The 25,405-nt window shown below is 42.3% G+C and overlaps 1 protein-coding gene across 2 annotated transcripts in view; it reads right to left on the bottom strand.

Annotated features, from left to right (window-relative positions):
* LOC127374363 (A disintegrin and metalloproteinase with thrombospondin motifs 2) overlaps window positions 1-25,405 on the bottom strand; it is a 105,925-nt gene that overhangs the window by 4,339 nt on the left and 76,181 nt on the right. The window contains exons 4-22 of one of the 2 annotated variants that reach the window (XM_051419573.1): window positions 21,270-21,475; window positions 13,616-13,699; window positions 11,799-11,955; window positions 10,723-10,828; window positions 10,362-10,505; window positions 9,950-10,082; window positions 9,193-9,222; window positions 7,956-8,069; window positions 7,711-7,856; window positions 7,262-7,437; window positions 4,994-5,127; window positions 4,778-4,901; window positions 4,165-4,245; window positions 3,908-4,071; window positions 3,613-3,769; window positions 3,345-3,480; window positions 2,974-3,181; window positions 2,467-2,596; window positions 2,229-2,315 (exon numbers count right to left, since the gene is read on the bottom strand). In XM_051419573.1, coding sequence (XP_051275533.1) covers window positions 2,229-2,315; window positions 2,467-2,596; window positions 2,974-3,181; window positions 3,345-3,480; window positions 3,613-3,769; window positions 3,908-4,071; window positions 4,165-4,245; window positions 4,778-4,901; window positions 4,994-5,127; window positions 7,262-7,437; window positions 7,711-7,856; window positions 7,956-8,069; window positions 9,193-9,222; window positions 9,950-10,082; window positions 10,362-10,505; window positions 10,723-10,828; window positions 11,799-11,955; window positions 13,616-13,699; window positions 21,270-21,475 — 2,517 coding nt within the window. The remainder of the gene's footprint in view (window positions 1-2,228; window positions 2,316-2,466; window positions 2,597-2,973; window positions 3,182-3,344; window positions 3,481-3,612; window positions 3,770-3,907; window positions 4,072-4,164; window positions 4,246-4,777; window positions 4,902-4,993; window positions 5,128-7,261; window positions 7,438-7,710; window positions 7,857-7,955; window positions 8,070-9,192; window positions 9,223-9,949; window positions 10,083-10,361; window positions 10,506-10,722; window positions 10,829-11,798; window positions 11,956-13,615; window positions 13,700-21,269; window positions 21,476-25,405) is intronic. The other variant, XM_051419574.1, reaches the window with a different exon arrangement.

Genomic DNA, 25,405 nt, shown 5'->3' with positions numbered 1-25,405 from the left:
GCCAGCCCCACGCAGCAGGCCAGTGAAGCCACAAAACAGTTACCCATAGTATAGAATATTATAGAAGAAGATAACAGTCATGAACATTATTAAATACAGTCAACACCAATGTTATATACAGTCGCACTGCTAGGTCTGGCTTGGTCTCATACAGTCCAACTCCAGCAGAAGGAAACCTTGGATAGCTCGCTACATAGTCACAACAGAAATATGTGATCACAATACAATGACAAGTCTGAAGTGTTTTTTTTTTTTTCTAGATGCCATATGTGTCGATACCCTAGGCCCTTTGTAAACCCTTCCCAGTAGTCGGACAATGGTCCAACATCACCTTGGTAGGTTTGATGGTTGGCGGGTGTGAGTTTGTTAAGTTGGTTTGAAGCTGCCTCTATTCCGAGTGAAACTTTGAATGAGTAAAGCCATCTCTTTCACAGATAAATGCCATTACATTCAATCCAAGATAAGGCATTGTTCATGTGGTTAATGTTCATCAAAATAAAATGAGATCATCGGACGCTCTCAAATCAAAGTTTATGAGGTATTTCTGTATCTGATCGCGATGTGTAAAAGCCCGAATGATGAAGCTTCCTTACGCACATACACATGCAAACACACACACACACACACACACACACACACACACACACACACACATGCAAAGACAACCACACAGACGCACTTTCGCTGACAAGACTAATATATCTCTCAGACATATATTCATTTACTAACTCACTCATCTTAGCTTACACACAAGACACACATGCATCCATGCACATATACACATAGACACACACACAGATGCACTCACACACATATATACACATGCATACAGGTGATGGATGCAAATGTGCATGACAAAACGTGATCCTATCCTTAAAGAAAACAAGAAGCGACAGTAAACCACTGATCCATCTGAGAGAATGGAGAGGCAACTAACTGACCAAGTCCTGCATAATATAGGTCTAACCCCTTCCCCCGAAACACTTTACCTTTATTAAATATTTATCTGTATTTATGTAAAATCAATAAAAAAATACACATAACAGTCAAGGATCTAAGCGATCAATAGCAGTCCAAAGGTTTTAGGCAAATAAGCTACAGCTTATTCATGGTAAAACATTATTAATATTATTGTTACTCATATAGATTTAGATTTATAGGTATATATAAATACAAATATATTTATAGATGTATTTGTTTAAAGTCTGCAAGCACAAATAAGCTGCATTTATTGAACTTTAGTATAACAGTCAAAGAGAGGATGGCTGATGATGAGGTGAAATGGGAAGCAACCTCAAGCGGTCAGACTACCCTGTTTTTTTTTTTTTTTTTTAATTATCCTTTACTTCAAGATTTTTCACCTCACAGTTCCCTCCCCCAAAAAATCAAAAGGTTTACTGATGTCACTTCCTGTCCCTGTGCTGAGTTCCTGTCAATCTGAGAATGGAACGTAGAATGAGACGCCATTCTCATCCCCGAATGGAACCAGGATGTCGGATGAGCACTTTAGCAAAGATGTCCTCATTGTGACAAGATCACATTCACAATAAAGCTTTCATATTTTTTTATAACTTTTTTCTATATAGATATTTATATACCTTTTCTGTTTATTTTCACACCTGTTTCTCCCCACAATGACAGTGCGCTACAAAAAGAAAAAAGCGCAACTGCATCTCTGAAGTGGTAACCCATGACAACACGCAGCTAGCTCGCGCAAAACATGGCCGCCAAATGCAGAGGGGGGTCCCTCACACATGAACGGCTCTTCGACACGTCTCAGGAGGTGCCAATGAAAACCTGTTCGCCTTGCCACTTCGAATCCTTTTCACATCAATTTTTTTGTTGATCTTTTGAGTTTTCGACTGGCCAGCGGTTACAACACAATGCTCCACAAAGGAGAGAGAGAGAGATAGAGAGAGAGAGACAGAGCAAGAGAGAACCAACTAGCACACACAGGAGCCAGAGACCTCCCCCCCAGTCAGAGCCATCTCAGACACAGAGAGAGAGAGGCAACATCCCCCCCCCAAAAGAGAAGCGAAAGCTTTGCCGCTCGCTCATGGGCGTGGGCACAGGCACGGGGCTTGGGGGAGGGGCGGGTCAGGGGGCCAGCCGGGGCCGGCCCTGCAGAGACAGGAGGACAGAGATGGGCAGGGCCCAGCAGAGGACAGACATGCAGCTGCGGCTGCCGCTGTGGAGACCAGGCTGGGAACTATAGAGGGAGGTTTTACGTGAGGAGATCTTCGGGAAGTTGGGGTTGGGGCGAGACAGCCACTGGATCAGGATGTTGCCGTTCTTGTTGAGGTCTGATGAGCCCTCTGCAGAGAAAAGAGGACAGACCGATGAAGTAGTTAGGGTGGTAAGGAAACTCCTTTTTTCTGTACTGATTTCAGTTTTTAACAAATGATCACTGAAATTGGAAAACATGGTGATATTGCTAAAACAATCTAGAGATTCCTTAACACTCACTGGGACATGGATCCAGGCGACAGACTCTGATGGTGTCAGGCTTACTGTCCAGACACAGGCCAATGGTGTTGTCTCTGGTGTGGCACAGAGCCTGCCTCTGCTGGGTTCCATTCCCACATGTCACTGAGCACTGGAGATAAAGGAAATGGATGCAAACATATTATATCAAATGACTTGGAAAATGTGGACATAACATTTTCTCAAGTTCAGAAAATGTAAAGCACAAAGGCAAGGAAGTACATGAACATGTTTTGTCTTCATTATCTTTGGTTTACTGTAAGTAGTAACAGTGATGATCACATGATCTCTTTCTCAGATGCTTGCCAAGCCTGCCAAGAATACAGTTCTGAGAAAGTCTTGTGTTATTTAAAACACAGAATGTCTTACCAATATACCAGCTGTTGGGCTTTAATACAAAAATATCAGTACAAGTATTTCCCTGCAAATCGGCCAAATATTATTTTCCATTTTTCTGTCCGAGTTCTGCTTCCCGTTCAGCCTGCATACCTGTGACCACGGTCCGACTCTCCACTGGGTGGGGCAGGAGTGTCTGTTGCAGGGTCTGCGAGTCTCGGGCCGGTTGTCGTTGCAGTGTTTATTGTGGATGGAGCGTGTGGTGTTGTCATCTGACGGCTGGACACAGCTGACCGAGCGGATTTGCATCCCTGTCTTTCCACATGGTTTGCTGCAGTTTTGCCACTCCCCTGTCACCCAACTGGAGAACATCACGGGAAAGAGAGAAACAGGAGTTCTAAGGGCATTCAAAATGTCAAAATGTTGAAGTAAACAATGAAAGAGGAGGAAAAAGGGGGCTGGCTGTTTTGTTTTGATTCACAAGTTATTTTTTTTACAGTTGGTGCCTTCAATATAATGCATACATGGGTGGAGGGCAGGGCTTCTGGTTGCAGTCTCTGGTGTCTCCTCTTGGTTTCATGTTGGATTTGTTACAGAAGCTCTTGTGGACCATCTTACTGTCAACTTTCCTTCTGCAGCCGTATCGCAGGTACTGTTTCCCTACAGTGAGAGGGGACGGAAAAAGTAACAAAATGTAAGCACAGAAACATAAAGACACACATGCAAAATGCACATAGTTCATCTCAGAGACCCAACAGATTCACAACAAGTCTTTTCCTTGCTCTACTGTACCTCCACCGCAGGGCTTGGAGCAGTAGGACCATCTCTTTGGAGCCCACTCGTAGGCACTGTCTTCTACCAGCATGTTGTTCTGGATGGCAGAGTCACTGTCCATGTTCATCATGTACTTATAAGATAAATTTACATCCTCATCTCCATGTAGTTTCATCTACAAACAAAAAGATCATCATAAAATAAGTGAGAAAACTTTAGATAACTGACATTTCATTTTCATTTTGATATTTTTTGTTTGTTTGTTTGTGTATAACCATATTCAGTACTATCTTTATTCATTTCAAATGTGTACCATGATCAGAATTCCATGTCTTAGAGGACCAGTGGTCTGAAGTGTCTCCTTGTCATTGTCATTCTCATATTCCCATTCCACACCCTTCTCTATGACGGAGTGGGATTCTGGGTAGTCATTTTCCCCGTTCAAGAAGAAGAGTCCTGATGCCACGTTCTTTACAGCTGTAGATGAGTAAGAAATATACCTATTATAATATACTTATACAGCACACCTGCATACAATATCATATATACACAAAAAACAATGTCAAATACCTAAAGTGTGTGAGGTTGCTTTCAGTTCTTGGATTAGTAAGTGTCTCGCTCCTCTGGGGATTTCAAGAACTTTGAGGAAACCTGAAAGGAAACACACATCTGGTTCGTGACTCGAACATCATCAAAAGCTCATTTTACAGTTTCCTGACTAAGAGCCTCAGCTAATCCACTAAAGAGCTCACACTCATTGGAACCATGTATCCCTGCTCACTAGTTAAAACCCTTGAAGTTGTGAATATTTTCATCCAGAATAAACATCTGATTCTGGGAATTTTGCCGCTGTGATGTAGGTCTATCCCGACGTCAAGAGTTATATAATAAATATAAGCTAGAGCGAGGTTTGACGTAACTTCTTGGCAATGCTCGACTCACGTGGAAACATGTCAACTCAGATCTCATTGAGGTTTGGACACTGTTACAAATCTTCCTCTAGAGGGCAATGTTTAGCTGAAGATAACTAAAGATTGAGGAGAACAGACTATAAGCAAAGGACACTTGCCAACTATTTATAATGCACTTACCAGCATGATAGACAGCTGCTGCAATAATGGAACTAAGTCAAGTCTGTCCTAGATATAGATAAGGGTTACTGTGACTGTTGGTGTGCATTTACCTTGTTTCTTGGCGGTACGTGTGATGGTGTCTTTGAAGGTTTTGCAGCTGGAGTTGTCTCCTCCACACACTCCACACTTGTCTTCCTGCTTTGAGGAGCCGACCACGCCGTCACAGCCCACTTTCTGTTCATGAGGACATGGAAAGTTTAACACATGTAGATCTGAAACACATGCAGCTGTCTCGCTTTCACACACACACACATAACGTAACTCACCTCACACTCTCCACGCACACACACACTGTGAGGGTCCTTGTAGGAGCAGCGTGTGCCGTCCAGGGCCATTCTCTGCATGAAGACCACATCCCGTGTCTCCTTGGACTGGCAATGCAGGTGGCAGCGTTTGTTAGCTTGGAGAAAAACACAACAAAAATGAACATGTCAGCAAGTTTAAAATCCATTCTGATGATATCATCTTTTACAACCAACATGTGTTTACTTTTTATTTTCTGAATGAGCACTCCATGAGTCAGCGTGACGTTCTGTCTCATTGTGTCTGTCTGTGTGAGTCATACTACGACTACATGAGCCTCCAGAGACAAAACCTGGCAGTTCATCCCAGTGAGAATGAACACTCCTACTTCATCACGTTTATTACAGATGGACATAATCCAGAGACCTTGGCTTATGGTTCTTTGACACTAATAAGCAGGTGGCAGACGTGCTACCGTAGAATTATAATATGTGGAGGAAACAGACTGAACTGAGAACACATGGAAACAATATATGAATTCACTTCAACAGTGTGCGAAATACGAGGGGGGCCATGTAATTACACTTGTGAATCCGAGTAGATTTATAATATATTTATAGATTTATATACACCTCCAAAACAGAGTATGTCTATATTAGCCTCCTAATCCAAGTAGCTATTCATCATCACACAATTGACCATCCTCTCTGCCATAAAAAGGGATATGAAGGTGGTTAAGAGGATTTTTATTATGCATACTGAATGGTTTACTGTATGTTTACTGGACTTCAAGTGCAATGAGGATGAATGAGGATAAATACACTAGCTAGCCTGTATTTATATTTTCAGTGCAGCAGCTGAGGCACCAGCAAGATACACTGTTACTGTTACTATACTGTTAGTACATTTTCAACATTTAACATGCAAATAAATTTACATTGAGATAATTAGCTCAGACCCTCAAACTTATTTTTTTTTAGGATTTCAGGAGGCTCAAGGTGTTAACTAAAGGGTAAGAAATCGTTGTATTTTTGAAACTGAAGGTAGACATTGGAGACATCTGTGGGAAATTACTGAAAACAGGAGACGATTTGGGGCTTCTGATCTAGTATGATAGACAAAAGGGTTGATGAATCCCTTGAAACAACAGCCACACATACGGGGCAGCCTTACGTTTCATGTTTCTTTGCTCAAGAGTAATTTACAGTAGCCAATATCTGTTGACTTGGGAAAAGACCCAAATAGAGACAAAAAAGCAACAGTGTGTCAAACGCCTCTAAACAAATACTACAATTTCACACTCGTAGCAGAAACACTTTTTCTCTCCTCGCACCATCTGAAACTCAGGAGATGACAGACCATGAATGGAATTCAATTTCACCTCCCTGTTCACTTTTCTCTCTCTCTGTCTCTCTCTGTCTCTCTCTCTCTCTCTCTCTCTCTCTGTCTCTCTCTCTCTCTCTCTCACACACACACACACGCAAATGTGTGCTCGCACTCTAACACACACTGATGGAAAAGTAATTTGAGACTGAGAAAACCTTGCTGAAAAATATGGCATTTAGAAATGATAAGAACGGAGAAAAACAATTTAGCAAGGCCCCCCTTAGCACAGTGTGCGTAGCGTGACCTCCGAGTAGATATAGAGACAGCTCAGCACTTTTCTCGAGGGCTGCCCTTTTGTTGGATGATAATTTAATACCTATCAGGACGGCAGTGACACCTCCACTTAAGAGACAGGGTTAGCCTGACAACCACACACACACATACATTTTAAAGAGATTTTGTAGATTTCTTTTAGATTAAGTGGAGAATTCCAGGATGGGATCCCATTGTGAATCTGATAGTTTGTCTGTATAGTGCCAACTGATATATGGATGGAGAGGAAGATGGAGGAGGGAGTCAGTGAGGTTCAACTGACATCAGCGATTGGGTGGAGAAAGAATTCAAAGAAGATTGTTTTTAAAGAGGTTTTCAAAGAGATGGTGTGTTTTTATGGGAGGGCGTAGTCGTAGCTCAAAGCTGTACTCAGACTCAGCAGGACAGCCAGATGTCAATGACTGTAACAGAACAAAACCTATATATAAAACCCTCTAAGACCCAACCGCATTCAAGAATTTTGTGTTTGCTTCCTTGTTTTGGCTTTCATTTGTATTTAAAACTTCCACAGTGTATCATCACTCAGGGGTTTGTCATTCTCAGTCTGGTATGTTGGTTCTGACAGTCTCTTTCTGTGTCTATCTCTCCACAAAACTACTTAGTTTTTTTTCTATTTGCGGGTGTACACTCACAGTCTGGGTGTTCATAAGGCAGCCAGTGGTGCTTGTTGCTGTGGAGTTCAAAGCGAGGGTCCCAAGCGTGGCATTGCTCCTCTCGTGTGTCACTGTAGATATCCTCACACTCGTTGGTGTTGCACATCTGGAACTGATAAGTCGCCCCCACGCAGGTACGTCCTCCGTTGGCTGGTCTGAGAGGGTTACAGGGCAAAGGACACATACATCATTCAGAATGTGTGTTGTGTTTCACTTCTAAAATTCATTAGCCTTGGACTAGAAATGATACATTTAACACACACAACTTAATGGGGTAAATTGCCTCTCTGGTATTGTCACTATCAATATCAGCGATTAACTGCAGAGAGCATTAGCTGAATTTAGGATAATTAACTGACTCAAAACTTGCTATTTCATTTCTCATTTTTTTTACACACACATACACACAGGGAAACACAGTTTCATACCTAGGATTGTCACAGTCGCGTGTGCGAAACTGTACTCCTCCACCGCAGGTGCGGGAGCACTGGCCAAACTCGCTCCATGTACCCCAGTTTCCATCTTGCTTTATGATGTCAGGGGTCAACCAGATGCAGTGACCTTTAAAGCAATGCTGCAAGGGGCCAAGAACACAAGACACGGTTGCTATTTGGATACAGTGCTCTTTCAAATTATTTTTCTTATATGTTCAAGTACAATAGTGTATAAATACCTTCCCATTCCCACACATGGTCCCATCAATGGGTGGTCCTTTCTTGGTCTTGCAGAAGAAGGGATTGTCTGGGTGGCTACACCACAACTGCTTACATGGGTCAAATGTGCGATACTGCAGGGCACAGAGAGAGACTCCTTCTTACAATTAAAAGCCCTACCATACAGCGCACACACTGAGTAACAGACTGACCTTCAATAATACAAGTCAACCATCATGAGACAGCTGGAGTGAGACTAAACACTGAAAACAGGAAATAAAAATAGAGATGAGAAGAGAAATATCACTACAACAATAACCACAACAGTATTATACGCAACGATAACAACACCGACCCTGTATTGTGTCACTGCACTCTACACTTCGCTCCACTGAGAAACACACAGCCATTCATGCAAACTAAACCAAAGGATGAGAGAAAGAGAGACAAGACTCTCAGAATGAGACAGCCCGTGGTTTAATTAGGTCACAAGGGAGGTCAGAGAGCAGAGGGCAATAGGTTAAAAGGCCAAAAGGTGAGGTCTCATTGACCTCTAAAATGTCCCTAGACACAGATCAAGGACCAAATTCTCTGATATGAACCATTGATGAGGATACTACCAAACCGACCAGCAGTCCAGTGTCTGAGGGGCTGTGCCCTCCTCCCTCCTTTCCACAGACTTCCCTACCCACCATGACCCCAGGGGACCTTTATAGGTCAGAGGGCGAGTCACAATCAATGGCTAGACTGTGGTAGGTAATCACCAATGACATCAGACTGGAGGATCCTAAAAGCTGACGTGAAACATGGAAAAACAGCCTCTGTTCTGGCTCAGCCGTTTCCCCTTGGATGGGAAAGACATCTTTCCAACCTTTTCCACTCGTTTATAGTTGTGAGTGTGCCAATATAATGAGGCTCTTCCTGCCAGCACTGCTGTGATTTAACACAGATTTGCAGGAAAAGAGTTGGGGTATGATACAGTTCAGCTGTTGAACTGCACCATAGCCATGGAACCAGTAGAGTCACAGTGTTTTCAGGGATTTTTACCTGCCACTTTCTAGAAATTAGCATTTTAGAATCCTGCAGACTAACGTCCAAAATATGACGATGGGTAGAACAGAGAAACAAAGTACAGTAAAAAAGAAAAGTAAGGAGCAACATTACAAACAATTACAACTTCAGAGGACAAATAGGAAAAGAAAATTTGAGAAAACAAATGACGGGCCACATGTCTTCCGGAAGGTGGGGTTACCTTACCTGCGTTCCTGACTGGCCCGCCTTTTGTAGCTGAGGGGAATGGGTTTGACAAGAGAATAGAGGGTAATCTAGCAATGTGTGCAAAGCCCCTGAACAAGCCCTTTGTCAATCAAGCAACAGCGTGTCACAGTGGCTTCACAGTAATAGAGAGGGTGAGGGTGACAGGAGGAAAGGTAAGATGACTGGCAAGATGCTGAAGCTGCGTGAATCACGTCTACTGTGTGATGTTTCGTGTTTACATAAATATTACTTGTGACAGGTTCATGTAAAGGCACTCTGGTATCATGGAACGAGTTAAGTTAAATATTATTTTTCATAATTAACATTAATAACAGAAAAAAAGAATAAGCTATAAAAAACAATTACCTGCTTTTAATCAAGATGCCAATCCCACCAGTGGCCGGGAGGGGAAAGCAGAGGACATCAGAAGAATGTGAATAGTGTGTATGTGTGACTCTTATTACAGTGTAGATCAGAGATAGATGTCAGTGCTGGGTTCACTTCACTAGGAAAACCTTCATAAAAATGCATCTTCTACTGTGAAATTCAGCTAATTCTGAATTACCTGAACAGACTGAATTCAAAGCGACTTTACCCCAACTCTGAAAAACTTCATCATCTCAGAAAGTAAAGTGATGCTAAGCTTGATCGGCGGCAACAATTACAAAAGTTGCCTTTAGTATGTTAGTGCAGTTAGTTAGTTAGTTAACTCTAGCTATGTTAGTGAAATGACTTTCAGAATATGGGGATCTCTTACCGCGGTGCACATGGTGTAGCCCACACCGAAGTCAAAGCGGCACTGTTCATTCATGGAGTAGTGCAAACCAGGAAGCTGAGGCAGCGATGGCCAGTTGTGGTCAAAGGGGTCGTCACGGAGACAGTCATAGGAACTGCAAACATTTTTTTTTTTAAATTAGGGCTGCAACTAATGATTATTTCATTATTTTATATTAATCTGATGAAAACACACAAGTTGTACTACTTTTAATTAAAGTATATATAGTATATATACTGTATATATATAATAACTTTTAGGATGATAACAACTAATTTTACAAAATATCCACAAGATGTAAATTCTGTCTAAAATATTGATGAAAGGTAGAAAGTTTAAAAACCCAAATAATCAAATCACTCAAAAAGTATGAGTCTGTGTGTGTGTGACTCACTGAAGGTAGCGTCCCAGCTCTTGCATGCTACATCTGGACCAGTGAAAGCGGTGGAAGGCAGCTTGCACCAGCGGAGCCATGATGCTGCCCATGTGCACCTCATCTCCGCAGCGGTTCCCCTGCCCATCGTGCTCCATCCCCAGCCTGCAGAGAGAGAGAGAGAGAGAGAGAGAGAGAGACAGAGAGACAGAGAGAGAGACAGAGAGAGAGAGGTAGACAATTCTCTCGTCAGATATTAGCTGAGGTGACCAACGGACCAAAACTGTAATAAATCAATGCGGTCTTATAAGTGACTGCTTTGTAGTCTTTTGCTGTCCTGTGAGAGCCGGCTTGAAGACATCATTATGGCAAATGCACTTACACGTGTCCGGTTTCGTGCGCCACCACAAAGGCAGAGGAGAAACCATCCTCATGGTTCAAAGTGCAGCTCCTTACTGGATGGCACATGCCCGTCACTGGGGCGTAACCTAGGCAACCAGGAAGAGAGAGACACAAATCATCAGGATTTGTAGATTCAATGTTGTGCTGCAGTGAAAGCTTAGAGAGTGCAAAAACCTCTGCAATCTTTGAAATTGATGCTGAAACAGACTCGAGACAATCAGTTTTGTTTAAATTCATTTCAGTTTTGCATATTTTAGTCTATTCTTCCAACACAAACTTTAATACAAATTGTACACAACTTGTATAACCTTGTATTACCTGTACTCACCCAGTTCATATTATCAAATTATTTAATTTGAGTACATTTTCTTAATTTGAATTATATTTGCACAATATTTGAAGTCTGTATCTAGGCAACTCTTTAATTTGACTCCATATACTGAAATACACATTTGCTCAAAATATGTGCATTCATGTCAGTCGAGGGATATGTGAGACCTTAAATCTGAGACTTATCTATCCAAAGATATGCATCATGTATATTACTTACACATAGAGACATACAGTACCCTCTTACACACACACACACACACACACACACACACACCTACCCAAACGTGTGCATGTTTGTGTGTCTAATCCTAACCCTAAACCATCGCCTTCCACCCCTACATATGCCAATCTCCAACTCCCTGTGTGCTTGTTTGTCCCGTACTGCCTTTAATTGTGGGACTGTGGCTGGCCCTGCTCTGCCTATTGATTTTCTGCTGCTGAAGGCTGAGCCCAAGGGCAGCTGAAGGGCTTCTGGATAGCTAGGCCACTGCCTTTAGAGGCCTCTCCCCTGGGCCTGCCTGTTAGCCTGCACTCTGCTGCACAGAAAACCACCAAACCCACAGTGCACTGTGTAGCTGTATGAGGCAAAGGAAGGGAGACGGGAGTGTTCTGTGCGTACTTATGAGTTTTAGGTCCTCAGGAGGGCAGGCACACAGTTTTCATGTATGTACACTATTCTAAAAAGAAGTGTTCAGACAGTTATATGTTCGTGTCTTTCGTTACCCTGCATGCCCGTGGGGCCAAATTCCTGTCGTGTGAGGAAGATGGCGTGGTCGTGATACTCGGCGTCCCCTGTGTCCTGCTTCTGCTGCAGGAAGGCCCAGCGACACACATTCTCCAGACTCTGAGATGGGTTTCCTAGTTCAATCAGACTCATAGACTGGAATAAGAGAGAGAGAGAGAGAGAGAGAGAGAGAGAGAGAGAGAGAGAGAGAGAGAGAGAGGTAAAGAGAGAAGAAGGTGTAAAGATTATACAAAAATGAGGAATTAAACAGACTTTTTTTGTTTAAGTTCTGTTAAAACATATTTATTTATCCCTGTAGGGGGCAGTGTCACAATGTTGTATATTGTCAGCACATCTTGCAAATTGCTGAGGTGTACAACACACTCAATCACTCTCACACACACACACACACACACACAGACCACACAAGCAGACACAAACACACAAAATAATTCTTAGGATCTCGTAATCTTGATGGTCTCAATAATGAACATGAAACTGACAGAGCTGCCAGCTATTAATGAGCTATGCACTAATAGTCAAAAACATGTCCAATTACAGAATATTTACTTATGATTAAATGCATAAAATCAACACCCACACAAACACTCAGATGCCAGCAATTCCTTCCATTCACCTTCACCTCTCATTCTCTTCCTCATTAGGATCTCTGCTCCCTACCCCTTCCTCTCTACACTCTGCTGTACGAGTCTTTCCATCTTCGACTGCTTCCTTTTCGCCTCGCTTTCTACATTTCCTCGCTGTTTTCACACATACACAATGCACAGCTGAATCAAACGGCAAAGAGTGAGTGTAGTGTGAGTGTGCTGCAGAGAAGACATATGGCCTGCCTCTGCTCAAACACCCCTTAAACAGAGTGCACTGTACGTGTGTGTGTGCTTTATCATGTTCATCAGGTGCTTGTGTGTGTTTCAGTGTGTTTTTATGATCTTTAAAGATGTATTTGTAATAGTGTGTTGGTGTGTGTGTTTGTGTGGGTGTGTGTGAAGTGTGGGTGTGTGGGTGCGCCAGCATTCAGGGTCACATAGCCAATCTGCAGGCTGTCTGGGTGCAGCTCTGTTGCCACGGTAATTGGGGATGATGGACAGCCGGAGTTTTGGCCGAAGCTGCATAGGGGCTGGTCCAGAATGACCAATGTAGGAGTGTGTGAGTGTGTGTGTGTGTGTGTGTGTTTCCAGGGCTCCACTGGGACTGTAGACATGTAGAGAGGAGAGGAAGAGATAAGGCTACAGCAGCATAAGTGTATCACAGAGCACCTATCAAGCAATAAAATCATTTGTTGGGTGATCCCTGCCCTCTCTTGCTTTATCTGTCTTTTTCCCTCTCTTCCATTCTTTCTCTCTTCCTCCCTTCAGCAATGACAGGCAGATAGAGTTACAGTCCAGAAGAAAAGGATGCTACCCATCGTCCGGTCTCTCTGTTTATGAATGAGGGAGGGCTATCATTGATTGTTTATCTTTGCCTGGACTTCCCATGATTCTGTGCTGCAGCCTACTGGGAGGAAGGCTGATTGCATAACGGGCAGAGTTTCTGTGTGCTTTGGTGCTGAACTGTGAAGGCGTGCGACTTGGAAACACTCCCCTGGGATGCTGCATGCTTTTAGTTCCTCTTTTGCTCAGTCCACTGGAATAACAGGCTTGGGGCATCAGTGCGTGCTGATGTGTGCACACGTGTATGTGTCTGTGTGTTTGTTTATGAGTGTGTGTTTACACGACTTGGCTGTTCTTACTGTAGGTACTTAAAGCGATTGTCTCAGTCGACTTTTCAGTAGAACTCGTGTCTTGTCAGGTCTTACCTTGCCGTAGCCAAGCATGATAATCCGCACCAGCACCACATTGATCTTTGCTCCCAAAGACTGGTCATGGTAGATCTCATTCACCTGGAGTCACACAGAGAAACACAAGAGGGAACACAAATCTCAGAAGATGAAACACAACACAATCTTATCTAAAATCTAAAGGGTTTGTAAGTTGCAACTAATTTAATTAATTTTAATGGTTAATACATCTTTTAATAATGCTCAGAGATCAAATAATGAGAACGACTCTGACTTCGCAGTGATGGTAGAAATAATTCATTAATTGCTTTCTTACTGTGTAATAAGCCATCAGCTCTAATATTATAAATTGTAGTAAGTCATAAATAAAGCTTTTTTGAAAAAAAAAAAAATGATCCATCAAATCTGTTGCTGTAAATGTTCTTTCTGTTTTAAACCAAAAAAATGTATTTCCACAAAATGTAAAACTATCCCTTTAAAAAATTGATTTTGGTAACTGGTCCATTGGGAGCGATTTTCTTGATGAAGAGCTAGCTATATGCTAAAATTAAGTGGCATGCTGGAGGAGAATAAACACCAACCAAAGAGATTTTTTTCACAACCTAGAAGCCCAAAAGTTGCTCTTATAAATGTATTATAACTAACACACTAAACACAAAATTTTCCCAGAAGGAATACAGTGATAAAAGAGACCAGAGAAGACATAAAGGAACCACAAAAGAGAGAAAAGGAAGTTGAAGTGAGTGGAACTCAGTTTCCCATGAGCACACATGGAGATGAAGGAAGAAAGATGCAAAGGAAGGAAAGAGCCTAATGCAAGGAAACAAGGTAATGTTTGACAAGGGAGATGCAGAGAGCATTATACTGGTGAAACACACACACACACACACACACACACACACACACACACACACACACACAGAGCGAGAGAGAGAGAGAGAGAGAAAGAGAAAGAGAGCGAGAGAGAGAGAGAGAGAGAGAGAAGGGTAAATTGGCGCAGGAGTTGAGGCCTGCTGTCCTCAGTGGTTGTGTGCGGTGCCTAATGAGGCAAAGGGATGTAAAAACAGACATCGTAATGAGATGGCTGATGGACAAGCTGTGGAGAAAGAGAGACACATACTGTACACACAGACACACACACACACACACACACACACACACACACACACACACACACACACACACTACACCTACACACAGGTACAGAGATGAATAACAAAATTGCAGACACACCCAGCGAGACAAAGGTAGAGCTGAGGAATGCTACGAATAGAGACAGAAGCAGAGGGAAAGAGACAAGAAGCCGAGCAGAGTGGGGGAAAGGAGCACGGAGGCAAAGTGAGAAAAGAGAAAGAGCTTGAAAAGGAATGGAAACGATGCATTCTTAGAAAACAAATGTGGCATATTGCTGCAGCAAAAGGTTTTTTAAAGAAAAAAAGGAGACATTTGGAGTAACCTAATACGTGGTGTAAAGTCGGAAATTCCAGCATCCTATTTGGAAAAATCCAGCGGAGTGATCCTTCAAGTCAGAATCCTAATTTGTTAACCCAAACTATCTGGAATAGCCTAAATCTCTTTTATTATATAAGCATATATAAACAACTTAACATCATTTTCAGAAACCGTAAAATAAAGTGAATTTATAATCTAATATTATAATCTCTTTTATAGATCAAAAACACTTCCCATAATGCAACTTCAATGTATCTTTTAGTAAACCTCCTTGATAGTCAACAGCCACATATTTGAAACTCCAAGCCAAAACTGAAATATGTCAAGTGAGCAAAAAAGTCCTGAAGGACAATTCATTACTTCTATTATTATTTACTGAAACTTAGTCCTGATGGACTTTTTTATATTCCTCAAGGAGTCTGTGTATCATGCAGCTCTTGTCCATGTGTTACTCTGACATGTTTTAAAACACATCTCAAGGGGTTTATCTTGAATAATAAGATTTTCATTTTAGATATGACGAGAGTATGATACAGTGGTGGAAGAAATATTCGGATTACTTTTTTACTCTTTACTTAAGTAACAGTAGCTACAGTACAGTGTGAAAAATACTAAACAAATGTGCATAAAATGGAAATTAACTTAAATATGTACTTTCTACCTTACACAATATACAAGGTTAAGGGGCATCAAGCTATGGTCTTAAAAAATACATTCAGTATCTTATAACAAGCTTTTGTTCCTGAGGTGAAGGACGGAGGAGTGGGATCAGTCTCAGAGTGAGAGACACGAGAGAGGACAGGGAAAAGTTTTATTGCAGCAACCCTCAGATCCATGGTTTTTGGATGCTCCTTTTACACATTAAAAAAGATACAGAGTAACCCCCAAACAAATACAGAGAGTCCTGTTGTCTTCTCAGTTTAACCCTGTCTGAGACTGTGTGTGTGTGTGTGTGTGTGTGTGTGTGTGTGTGTGTGTGTGTGTGTGTGTGTGTGTGTGTGTGTGTGTGTCTGCAGTTTTCATCTTGCTTGTCTGTCTGGCTACCTACTGGTATTTCTGTCTCTCTCATTCGGTAACATTTGTCTCACTCCCTCGTTATCTTGGCAGGCTGAAGTGTACGTGAGGAAGTGACAAACACATGACTGTGTGTGTGTGTGTGTGTGTGTGTGTGTGTGTTTTTGTTTGTCTGCGATGACATGGGCACTTGGATGGGTCAGTTCACACTTGGCCTGATCCAGCCCGTTTCCTTGACAACTATTTGGCCAATTAGGGGCGGTTGACTTCCAGGTGACCCCGACACCACAAGTTCCACTCTAATGAGACACACACACACACACACACACACCGAGGCAACGTAGTGTCGTTTCAGCAACTTTTTGTTTTCATGCTTTTTAACTCTTGCATACAGATGGACACTTCACACTCAGCTGTACACTACAGGACAGATATGGCACAGTGATTCATAATCCGAAACGCACCCCCATATTCACTGAAATGTGCTTACCTATGCATGCACAGATAAACACACACACACACACACACACACACACACACACACACACATGCACAGTTGTTAACAACTGTACAAGCATGTCCCTCATTAATGCTGCTGGCTGTGCTCTGACGTCCTGAAGGGCAACATCAGGTGTCATTACTTACTACCCAGGCTACATCCAAGGTAGCCTAGATTTGTCTGTCTGTCTGTCTGTCTGTCTGTCTGTCTGTGCATTAACAAATGCAGGCCTAGAGGTCAGCAAGGCACAAAATCATTACTATAAATAATGCAGCCAAGGCCTGTCACTTAACTCTGCAAGAGGGAGGGCGAAATAAAGAGAGAAGGTATAGAGACAATTGGCAAAGGAGGAGCAAGGGAGTGAAATCACAGGCACAGTAATCAGTAATTGGTTAACAACCTGAATCATATGCATACTTTAAATGTTTGACTCAAAAATGAAAAATAAGGTTGTTTATGTGCATCCAAATTTGAAATAGGTTTGTTCCCTCGTGTTTACATGTAAATAAACCTTTCGTGACATCAGAAAAACAATAACTTTCAATTTCAGCATTAGAGATTAAATTAAAATATGAATCATGTAAAGGAAGAAGGGCACCGAGATGTTACCTGCTACAAAAACAAAGCAAACAGCGGTAAATGCTCCTAAAGAAAGAATACAGGAGGGATAATTCAGACTGAAGACCAAGAAGACACCAGCAGTTCTGTCACAGGGCAGCGAGAGGTTGGCACCTCATCCACAGGTTCACACCTACAGCACATTTACACATTACAATAATACCTTATCCTATATATTCAAATGGCATATACAGTAGGAATTTGTCTATTTCTGTCTGGATTTGTAATATTTTTGCCCTTAATAAGACTAAAGGATGCACAGTCATAAAGCCTTAAAATATATTCAAGCTAACTGTGTAATAATGGGAGTATTTTCATACTCGGAGCTCATGTGTTTTAATCAACTTACCATGGAGAGCGAGCTCCATTTAATGGGCCAATTAAAATTTGTATTAAAATATGCATTAAAAACACTCTCAGCTGCTGATGAGACAGAACTGAGTCATCAAATAAAATCTGGCTGGAGTGCTACATAAATTAGATAAGACTTTGGACAGCTTTTCTACATCTCCTTGTCAACACACATAAGAATATTTAAAAACCGAGATCCAGAATTTGAGCTCTCAGTCTGACAGTGCTCCTTACATATCTGTGACACTTCTAGCTAACAAGGTGTCTATTATTACCTGGACTACCTCACCTTTCCCAGCTCTTCCTACCACTTATTAATATGACTTTTCACTGCCTGCAGGAGCTTTGGTAGAGACAAGACTGAACCATCGGCATCGTTGTCTGACAGCTCCTACAGAAATAATGCTTATCACACTGAGGACGTAAAGGTGCAGACAAAATACACCTCAGTATACTAACATGTATCATTAAAATTAAACATACACACACACACCTCTCTCATCAGCAGTATTCATATCCACAGAGAGGGTGATTAACAGTTTGCAGCACCTCTCTAAAGGTCTCCATTAATAGGTGAGACAGACAGGTAGACAGACAGATAACTGTTGTTCGCCTCAGGAAGATTACTGCACAATAGCCTCCACTTGGCATTTTGCACACAACATATTTCACAGGATTTACCACAACACTGTTGCAACAACATGCTTATTTTTTAAGAGCCCATATCAGCCCACTTTGTCACCTGGGGTCGAGACACAGAGCTACCTGCTCGGCCCACCATTACTCCACCCCTTCCTTTTTCTATTTGTCCTGTAGTTACTGTGTTTTATTTATTAATTTTCTCATCTTGTGCCACCTTCTTGTTCTCTCTCTTTACCTTCACACACCAACATACATACACCCCATTTTCATCACAATCCACTCATATCCTGCCTGCACCTATTTGACAATGGTAATTGTTTTACCATATATGTATATTTTTGTATAATTATTTGCACTGCGTCTACACAGAAAATGTAAAATGTACATTATTGTAAATCTATACAATTCCAATATTTTTCTTCTATCTACAAATGTACAGGTATAGAGCCACACTTCAGATACTAACATTAACTCTTAAGCAAAGTAGCCAGATATTATATTAACTGTATTAGTGAAGACTTAGATCAGAGTCAGGCAACAGGTCCTCCAAACTGTCATTGTTACTGTTGTCAAGTTACAATACACACTTAGTTAAATAAACAAAAGTCTTGCTGGATAATGTTTGAGTGAGATTTTAGGTTATGAGGTCAGTCAGCAAATTCTCATCCATTGATAAATTATGAAATGGTTATTGAATAATTAAGCCATGTGGTACGACCCATTCTTGTACACTGATGCAATTGAACAAACATACAATGTGAGGAAGGGAGGTAAACACATGGGAAAGGAGTGGGAAGCAGAATTACCAATACAACGTACACATTAACACACACACACACACACACACACACACACACACACACACACACACACACACACACCACACACACACACACTTTGACACTCCTGTTGCACTTTACAGACAGGATTTAGTGGTTTTCTGTTGGAGCGCTTTGATGTCCTGCAGACAGCAGTGCCGCCCCTATCCTCCAACACACACACACACACACACACACACACACACACACACAAACACACACACACATACACGCATGCCAGACCAAATTGTCTACCTTGACCCTTAGCTCATTTGTTATTCAGACAGACAGACAGAAAGACAGACATACAGTCATTAGAAAAAAAAAATAGATGAAGTAAACTGTGAGAAATTACAAATACATTGTGGTTTTACAGAATAACCTTTTGTACTGAAACATGAGCGCTTTATTTATCCTTTGAAGGTGGCTTTACAATGGTGTAACAGCTGCTGCAACAAAAGATACAAGATCACTACACACGCATACATAAGCCTTTCTATCAGATTCACTCAATTCAGCCTGAAAGCAAGGGGGAAAACTGGATTGAGGAATTCAGGGAGACAAGAACAGGTAGAGGTAGGAAAAATACTAGAGCGGGAGAGGAGAGGATCATGAAAACAACGCCCCTTATTTCCTCTTAATGTATCCTTTCCAGGACAGGGAAATAAAGAGAAGAAAGGTATTTTCTATCTTTCTTTGTGCCACACTATTACAATAACTTAAAAACCCGTCCGTCTGTATGAATGCCTTTAGAGGACACCTGTGACAAATATACATTCTCCTTATCCTAAATTTAACTTGTATGTCTTCTCATAAACCGGTGTTATCTCTCGCATTATACTTAGAAAGTTTTTTTTTTAACATTGTTGAGCATTTGTTGCCATAAACTACCCAAGTCAGGGAGGAGTAACAATGCAAAAGAGCTCAGTGTATAGCGACTCAGTGCTGCTGTGAGACTGGGAGAACCAGAGAAAGACAGAGAGGGAAAGAAATAAAACAGAAAGAGAGAGAGAGAGAGAGAGAGAGAGAGAGAGAGAGAGAGAGAGAGAGAGAGAGAGAGAGAGAGAAAGAGAACACACCCATCCTGAAGTGAGCAAAGCAAACTTTCAAGAAGAAAGTCGCCCAGATGCCACGCGTGGGAGGCAGCTCTTATTTATTTATTTCTGTTTATCTGGTTGTCAGTAATTTATTCCGAATGCGCTGTTTAAAATACTCCTTCTCCCTCTGTCTCTCCATTGCTTCCCCACAGATTAGAGGGGGGCTGCGACAGGGATGCGAATCCCCCTCTCCTATATTGTCTAACAAATATCTAAAAGGGGAGGCAGAGAGCACAGCGGCTCTTGTTCTTTCTCAAGCGCTGAGCTGAGACAAAGAGGTGTGGTAGGATTTGTTGCTGTGTGCTTGCACCTGCTTAACAGTCGGAGATTGGTTCCTTGCGCAGTGGGTCTCAATACAAGCAAAAGCAAACAGGGGCACGCACACAAACAGATGCGCACACACGAATGTGCACGTGCATGCGCGCAAACCCGTGCAAACAGCACTCTCACCACAGGTTTAATTTGCAAAGATTAAAGTCTGCAATGTGTTCAGTGTCACACCAACACACAAATGCATGTACACACACACACACACACACACACACACACACACGTAAAAACAACTGGGAGTTTGAATGCTTGGCTAAGTGTTGTTGTGGCCTGGAGCATACAGCCTGCTGTTTCTGCATCTCTCTCTCTCTCTTTCTATCTCTCTTTCTCTCGTACACACACACACACACACACACACACACACACACACACACACACACACACACACAATGAATGATGACATGACACAAAGCCTGATGAAATGATATGTAGGAGCCCCTTCAGAGCACAGGGCTCACCTAACACACACACACACATACACACACACTCAAACAAATGAAATCTCATCATATTCAGATAAAGAAGAAAGGATTACCCGCGGCTGATTGCTGGATGAGAACATGTAGGAAGGGAATTGAATCCTCATTCAGTCGGTGTGTGTGTGTGATTTTTACCATCTTTCTTTGACCTCTCTGTGACTTACTTCCCATTTAACGCAAATGGACCAGTTTTTCCATTTAAAGATTTTTTTTAAGCAAGATAACAAATGTAATTTTGGGGCATTTGGTATGACGTGTGTACAGCATACTGTGCGTGTGATGTGATACCTGAGCTCTAAAATAACTTTAAAAGTCAGCAGTTTACCTGACACTCAGAGAGTGTATCTAACTGTGTGAGTCACCAACACTTACTATGTTCATGAGGGTGAGCAGGTACTTCTGTACATGCTCCTTTCCGTGAAACTGGACCACAGAGTCGTCGACACCCAACAGCACCTCAATGTTGTAGGCCCTGTCCAGGCTCTGTCTGCGCATTCGCCCCGCTCGCGTGTGATTGATGCTCTGCTCCACACCGCGATACAGGGACTCCAGGTCCATCAGACCACCGAGATCAGCACCTGGAGATAGAAATACACACACAAGTTTTGCTATGAACATTTGCAATGGAAGTTTTTAAGGTATAATGATGAATTATTGATGAAATGTTGGTAAACAAATCTAATTAAACAGCATACAACTAATTCTCTCTGTGTAATTCTCTACAGAGAGAGTGTATTTTAATAACATAAGCATGTAATCTGTGATGAACTGCAACCAGCCAAGCTTGGACAAGCAAAGGGTCAACCAGCATTATTTAGTGGATTTAACCTGAATTATCTGTAGTCACAGATTAATATTTTAATGAGCTAAACTCAAAGACTCTAAATCATACAGTCTCGGTAGATCTGTACCATGTGGCATTTTTTATTGGAAAGAAACAACTCACAAAGGAACTTTAACATGTATCTATAAAAAAGCAGAGTTAAGTGTATCCTGACAATTACCAAACATAGGTCATATTGTTGTGCATTGTTCTCTTTCTTTACCATTACCTCACTGAGCAGAAATGTCTTGTTAATCTGTCTGCAAGTGTTTGCATTCTTCCAAATCTGCTCAGTTTGTGGGAGCCTCCACATGTCTGCCTCTGTGTATGGCGTTACGCTATTGTGAACACTTTTGTTGTGTGCTTAGAGTGTGCGTGTGTCGCACATTCACATCCATATGCACATGTGTACTTATTGGAGCGCTTGCATGTTGATGTCTGTGCGTCTGTCTTCTGTTTGCTTTCCAAGACACCAGTTGACAGAACTGAGCATGTGTGTCCCTTGTAACCGGTGGTAACGGTGCGGCTATCCTACACAGATCCTCTCCTAATCAACCAAATATTTCTACTCCCATCTGAATAAAAGCAGCAGATGGTGCTTGCTAAACACATGGATTAAGACAGCTCCCTCACACAGGGGCTGCCCACCCTGCTCTTTTCTTGGCTTGCTACATGCTGGAAAAAATGCAAATTACACTAGAAACTCAATTTGAGGTTATTCTATCGGAGAGTGTGCAAACTACAGCAGCCCTGGTTTGTTCGGATCACTTATCACTTCTCTGGTTTTGCCTACACAGGTATGTCACGCAGCATGTTGTTATATTATTTGGACATTTTTGGATAAACTGCAGGCCTCACTTTTAAATGACTGTTTAAAGTTTAAATGTCTAGTCTGATCCATCCTGTTTCTTTCTTTCTTTTCTTGGAAAATGGACGGAGTCAGTGAGGATACAGAAGATAAATTGTCCTGTCTCAAGAGCCAAGGCCATCTTTCCCTCACTCGCTGTCCTCCCTCATCATTCCCCCGTCTCCCTCTCATCCTCCTGGTATGTAGACACAGCGTTGCTTTGCTCGTATGGAAGCCATGGAGGGACAAGTCATGCAGTCTTGAACATGTGGTCTCAGTGGATTCAACAAAGCACTATCCTCCCTAACTTCAGCCAAGGACAGGCCAGCTCATGGAGCGGTGTGTGTGCAAGTGTGTGTGCAGGTGCTGGTGTGTGAGCACTGTGTGGACAAACATTTCCAATTGGGCTATAAATCACTGTTCCAACAGGAGCTTTAATTTAGTTGAAGCTTGGGTGCTGGGCCGACTAACTGTAACAGATATGCTGCTTTTGACTGCTTTTGCTGCTTTATTTAGCAGTGCTGGGTGATGAGTTGATCAACACGTGGCATGAGGGGACAGTTGGAGCGCTAGTGTTTTGACACATGCGATTAGAAGAAGTGTTGAGTGGAGGGAAAAGAACAAGATGCAAGAGGAAGATACAGGGAAGATAAGGGGAGAGAAAGAGAGATCTGCCACCTTGTCTCCCAATCAGCAAGGGGCATCCCGCTTTCCCACTCCCTCTTATGCAACGTTTCCAAGGCAACGGGCTCATGGGTAAAACAACGACCGCGTGGCTAATATTGGCTCCTGAGTCGCTATAGCAGAATGAATCTGGAAGTCTGAATATGATCCCATATCTGCCCACATTCCAGTGAGAGAGAGAGAGAAACAGGAGAAAGGGGGGCACAGATGAAGACTAATATAGAGAAAGAAAAGAGACTATAAGAGGAGAATTTAAAGATTTTTGCAGCACGTACTTCTGTTTCATAGCTCATCTCTCTCTCTCTCTCTCTCTGTCTCTCTCTCTCTCTCTCTCTCTCTCTCACACACACACACACACACACACACACACACACACACTGAACATTTCTTCTCCTTGTTAGTAAGTGGAAGCTGGATTAAAAGCAGTGTACTTCACAGCAACCCTTGGCTCTTCCTAGTTATAGCTGCCTTTAACGAGCCTGATGTCATAACCACACCATCTGCTTTTAAAGACAGGTCCAGATATTTTTACCTTTTGCTTATGTAATGTTGAGACAAAACACAGAAACAAACACTATTGTGTTCTCACTTTTAACTCTGCGCCTTCGCAAAATTGCATTGCCTTGAAAACTGCGAATGAGACAATCCGGGGACATTGCATAACACGGGGCCACAGCTGTATGCTAACTGGAAGGAATAAGGTAGACATAACTCAAAGTGACACTGGCAGAGTGAGGAACAAGATGCGACTAAACCAAAGGTTGCAAGGGGCTCGAACAGGTTGTGAGCTCTAACTATTTAAACCTCTCCGTTTCATTGCACCTCTGTCCTTGCTTACACTCTGCTAGAACACTATTTTTCTCTCGCCTCAGCTGTTTTGGAGCAAGTTTTTCAGAGAAAACTGTGGAGGAATAAGGTGCAAGAGAGATTGAGGGAGGCGATGAGGGAGGTGAGAGGTAGAGCTGAGGGGTGTGATGGATGAGAGAGAGAGATGAGAAGAGACCAGAAGGACCTTGGGTGTTGTGAGTTCCGCTTCAAGCTATAGCAGTGATAGAGAATATCGCTCTCTTGTAGAGCATCCGAGTCTGTCTGTGTGACTGCGGCCGAAGCATCAGGGTGCGCTGGCTTGTTTCACACAGCTTACATTAGCCTCTGAAACCTAACTGTTATCACTCTCAGCTTACAGATGGGGGATTGATCATAACAACGTTCACTTTTACCTTCTTTCTTGCTTTCTTACTCCTCCTACACCTTTTACCTGCATGCATACACAACCCTTCATGCCCCCTCCTAGGTAAAACTTTCCTTCCTTTTCCTGTCCTACCCACCCATTCCCAATCCTCATCTGCATTTTAACGCTCCCATATGTATCCCTATATACGCTGCATCCCCCTCCTCCTCCACCTCCTCACCCACGCCGCCCCTCTCTCTGACAGTTTTCTCATTCAGGTGGGGTATAGAGCACGGCCTTATTAGGAGACAAAGGTTCTTTGTCTTTCAACCTTTGCGAAATGTCAAGAATGTCTGGTTGCCCGCTAAATACGAGGTGGGGCGAAAAGGGGTGGTCAAGAGAGTAAGGAGAGACTATAAGCCACAACAAGAGAGAGAGAGAGAGAGAGAGAGAGAGAGAGAGAGAGAGAGAGAGAGAGAGAGAGAGAATGGGGATGATAATTCAGGTCAAACCACATCTTACTACTGAGCAGCAGTCTTTGGTTTAAGGTGACTGTTTGGCAGTCAGGTGTGGCACATCGCTCTGCTCTGCATTCAGGAGCGCTACTGTATAATGACTGGCTTTGACCTTATGGTGATCAAGGTAGGTGTAGGTTTGGATGAGTTTGCACGTTACAGTAAGTGTGTTTCATGGACCTCCAGTCAGTCTTGTAGTACTTGAGATCAGTCTTTGTCTCAGGACGGGTCTCAAGTTGAAGACCACTTTGAAGGTCTTGGTCTCATCTCAGCAACCTATTCACCATTTTTACTTGGTCTAAGGATTTTATTTCAAGACCTGTCAAGACCACAACTGCAGGGATATCACCAAAATGTGAATGTCATTACTGTGATTGGATGAAAACTTCCTGCTTTAAATGCAACCAATAACTTAGTTGCAGAATTTTTTGTTCTGAAAAGAGATGTCAAACTTAGTTGGCACATAAA

Source organism: Dicentrarchus labrax, unplaced genomic scaffold, assembly GCF_905237075.1.
Source record: "Dicentrarchus labrax unplaced genomic scaffold, dlabrax2021, whole genome shotgun sequence".
Classification (NCBI taxonomy): domain Eukaryota; kingdom Metazoa; phylum Chordata; class Actinopteri; family Moronidae; genus Dicentrarchus; species Dicentrarchus labrax.
This window is presented reverse-complemented; position numbering and strand designations above follow the sequence as displayed.